Source organism: Cyphomyrmex costatus, unplaced genomic scaffold (assembly GCF_001594065.2).
Source record: "Cyphomyrmex costatus isolate MS0001 unplaced genomic scaffold, Ccosl1.0 scaffold266, whole genome shotgun sequence".
NCBI lineage: Eukaryota > Metazoa > Arthropoda > Insecta > Hymenoptera > Formicidae > Cyphomyrmex > Cyphomyrmex costatus.
Window position 1 is genome coordinate 20,458 of NW_017276757.1, and position 4,087 is coordinate 24,544.

Below are 4,087 nucleotides of genomic sequence, written 5' to 3' on the forward strand. Positions count from 1 at the left end.
AATGATTACAATTTTATTAAACTTCAAAATTTTTAACAACAAATGTAAAAAATATTTTTGTTATTTTAAACATTTACGGTATACATATTTTGCATAAGGTATAGAATTTTCATTATTCGGTTGACTTATTTTTTGTCTTCTGTATCAAAGTATTTGTACGCGCTATGCACGTTTTCATTTTTGTATTTTCGCTCACTTTGCTACGCTCCCTCCTTCTGAAAAGGGCGTTCCCCTTCTCCTCAGCGTTCGTTTCTGCGTTCGTTTGCGTTCGTTCGTTTCCGTATCTGTTCGTGCGCCACTACCGTTTCTTTTTCCTAGTTCGTTTTCGTTGAAGCATGCAGCAGCATGATTTTTCTTTTACGCTTATTCATAATCGTTTTTAAGTTAAGATCACAGCACACAGTGCATTTTTGTTGTAAACTAACCAAATATAGCAAGATCAATCAATTTTACGTGCTGTTTATTTGTCAACACTGGTCCTTCGAGCATCGTTACAAGTTGCACCAAGCATAACCAATTAGTACGTGAGCCACAAGGCGATCCAAGGAGAACTTAGTACTACACATAGTGCAAAGAGGCACAAGCCTATTCATTTGGTTCTTCGAGTATTATACATTTGCAAACATAACCATTTATTACGTGGGCCACAAGGCCCTCTAGGAAAAAATAGCGCTACACATAGCGCATAGAGGCACATGCCCGCACATTTGGTCCTTCGAGCCGGATACAGGATAACAAGGAATCCGTCCCAGCGATACAGAGGGTATAACCTGAAATTCATTCAAATTCTTATTCGAGCGTGCTCACAAGCCACAAGCACAAGCATAAGCTTTTGGGTAAGATTGTTTCGTTTACTCAAGGTAAGATAGCCATATTGCATGCGTCTTCACATTTGACCGCCATATTGGTTTTTCATTTCTCGAAACTTCGTTACATATACGTTCTCACATATACGTATATCTTTATATGCACACGCATGCGCTTCCTTTCACAATAAAGGGCATTATTCTCAATTCATTAACGATAACGTAAGATTCCAAGCATGGATTCGATATCTTTGACAGAGGCTAAAACTAAACGCACAACTGAAAAGGCCTCTTTAACTCGACACAAATCTGCCATAGAAAACTTTGACGCGAGTCTGGGATCGCGACATGACATTATTGAACGCAAAAAAAAGACTGTTGGAATTATGGAATCTTTTCGACGTAGTACAATCGCGAATAGAGGTTCTTGAGAATGAAGAAGTGTCTTCTCAAGATTCAGATCAATTAAACGCTCAACATGAGCAACACCAAGTAAGCTTCGAATCGACATACTTCAACTTGATTTCACGCTGTGAATCCTTACTTGAACATTTTGATCAACGTAACATTAGGCTTTCTTCGGGATCTTTCGATACGCAAGGCTCTAGTACATCTGCCCGCAGGGAAGCGCATGTTAAGTTACCTAAAATCGAGCTTCCAGTGTTTTCAGGTTCCTACGAGGACTGGTACTCTTACCATGATATCAGATATGTTTGAACAATTAATCCACACCAATCAAAATTTATCCGAGATAGAGAAATTCCATTATTTGCGATCTTCCCTCAAGGACAAGGCGTCTGAAATAATAAAGTCTATTGAGACCACCGCTGATAATTACAAGGATGCCTGGAACGCTCTCAAGGAACGATTTGACAACAAACGGTGGATATTACAAAGGCACATCAAGGCCATTTTCGAAATCGCTCCAGTAACAAAAGAAAATTATGTTCAGTTACGTGAATTGTTAGATACCGTTTTAAAACATTTACGCGCTCTTAAAGCCATGAGAAGACCCACAGATACTTGGGATGATTTAATCGTTCATCTTATAATTTCGAAACTTGACACGGTTACTAATAAGGCGTGGGAAACAAGCATTCCTGATAAGGAAATTCCTACATTGAAATCATTGACTGATTTTCTTTCAAAACGTTGCAGCGCGCTTGAAGCAATTTTTAGCAAATCCTCAATCAATCAATCTGTTAATTCTTCAAAGGCCGTTGCAAAATTAAAGAATTCTTCGGTTTCTAATCTCGCGACTTCTAATTTATCTTGTCCTAAATGTAAGGAAAATCATCCGCTTTACTATTGTGAAACGTTTCTCAAATTACCAGTAGAAAGCAGAATCGCCTTTGCAAAGAAGGTTCATTTATGTCTAAACTGTTTGAGATCTAATTCTCATCAAGCTAAAAATTGCACTTCAAGCTCTTGTCGCAAATGTAAAGGTCAACACAATACACTTTTACATTTGTCAAAGACAACAGACGCTAACGAGTCGTCTAATGCGAAAACAGCTGTGACTTCCGATACAGAAATTTCTGCGAAGCCAGTCGCAACACAATGTTTATCTACTTATCAATCTCTAGGAATTATATTATCAACAGCCATTATTCATGTATTTGACTGTAATAATCACATCCATTCGTGTCGTGTATTGTTAGACAGCGGATCACAAATGAATTTCATTACGCAGAGTCTTGCCGACAAATTGTACCTCAATAAAAGGCAAATAGAGATATCTATTTCAGGTGTAACTAATGCTAACATTCGAGCCAATCAAGCGACAGTCGTTCACATAAAATCGCGGTTCAACAATTTTAGCGAGAGGATAGAATGCGTTGTTTTGCCAAAAATTACTCAACAATTGCCTCAAAAATTCATTTCCAAACAGAATATAACTATACCAAATAATTTAAAATTGGCCGATCCTGATTTTAATGTTCCCGCTGACATTGACATGCTAATCGGCGCTGAGATATTTTGGAAGCTCATTTGCGCAGGTCAAATTAAACCTTCTAGAAATAAACCAACACTGCAGAAAACTCTCTTGGGATGGATTTTATCTGGTCCGACATCAAGTATTCCTAGTAACTCCAGTTCTTCAATCATCAGTTGTTCTGTAACAGAAGAGTTAAATCATGCTCTCAGTCGTTTCTGGGAATTGGATTATTCGATATCCTCTTCGATTTTTTCTCCAGAGCCTCAAGCTTGCGAGAATCTATTCAAGGACACTGTCAAACGCAACAGCGATGGACGCTTCGTGGTCCAGCTACCGATCATACCTAACAAGCTATCTGAACTCGGTGAATCAAGGGAAATAGCCACTCGCCGCTTCAAATGTTTAGAGAAACGCTTTGTTACCTCTCCTAAATTACATGCAGAATACAAAGAATTTATACAAGAATACATACAACTTGGTCATATGCGTGAGGTCACTCACATTACAAATAATGACAGCCAAACATATTACCTACCGCATCATGCCGTATACAAAGAAACGAGTACTTCTACCAAACTAAGAATGGTTTTTGATGGTTCTTGCAAGACAACCACTGGAGTTTCGTTAAATGATGCATTATTGGTAGGCCCCACTATACAAGATGATCTGCTTTCAATATTAATAAGATTTCGTATGTTCAGATATGTCATGACTGCAGATGTGGCAAAGATGTACAGACAAGTTTTAATCGATCCGAATCAAACCTCTCTGCAACGCATTCTTTGGCGTGACTCTTCGGATCAACCCATTCAAACATTCGAGCTTCTGACCGTCACGTACGGTACAGCATCTGCTGCCTTCCTAGCCATTAGATCGCTTAGGAAATTAGCTGAGGATAACTCTGAGAAGTATCCCGTTGGATCCAGGACAGTTTTAAACGACTTTTATGTTGATGACTTGGTCACCGGCGCTGACAATTTACAAGATGCTTCCTCCATCAAGATTCAGACAAGGCTATTGCTTCTTGAAGGTGGTTTCGAGCTACGCAAATGGTTCTTTAATGTACCTGATTTTCAAGAAGATCAACTTTCCAATCCTGAAAGGGAATTCGTATTATCATCCGACAAGGAATGCGAAACAAGGACATTGGGTCTTGTGTGGAACTGTACCCATGATCACTTCCAATTTTCTAGTATCTCCTGTCTGCCACCTTTGGCTACGCCTACCAAAAGACAAATATTATCAAGAGTTGCTTTGGTTTTTGATCCCCTCGAACTTTTTGGACCTGCGACTGTCATTGCTAAAATCATTATTCAACAACTCTGGCTTCTCAAGATTGGCT

The 4,087-nt window shown here is 38.9% G+C and overlaps 1 protein-coding gene across 1 annotated transcript in view; it reads left to right on the forward strand.

Annotated features, from left to right (window-relative positions):
- Nucleotides 1-1,154: 1,154 nt before the first annotated feature.
- The window catches only part of LOC108774612 (uncharacterized), a 5,032-nt gene continuing 2,099 nt past the window's right edge, over nucleotides 1,155-4,087 (forward strand). Inside the window, exons 1-2 of the mRNA XM_018540759.1 lie at nucleotides 1,155-1,298; nucleotides 1,477-4,084. Coding sequence (XP_018396261.1) covers nucleotides 1,155-1,298; nucleotides 1,477-4,084 — 2,752 coding nt within the window. The remainder of the gene's footprint in view (nucleotides 1,299-1,476; nucleotides 4,085-4,087) is intronic.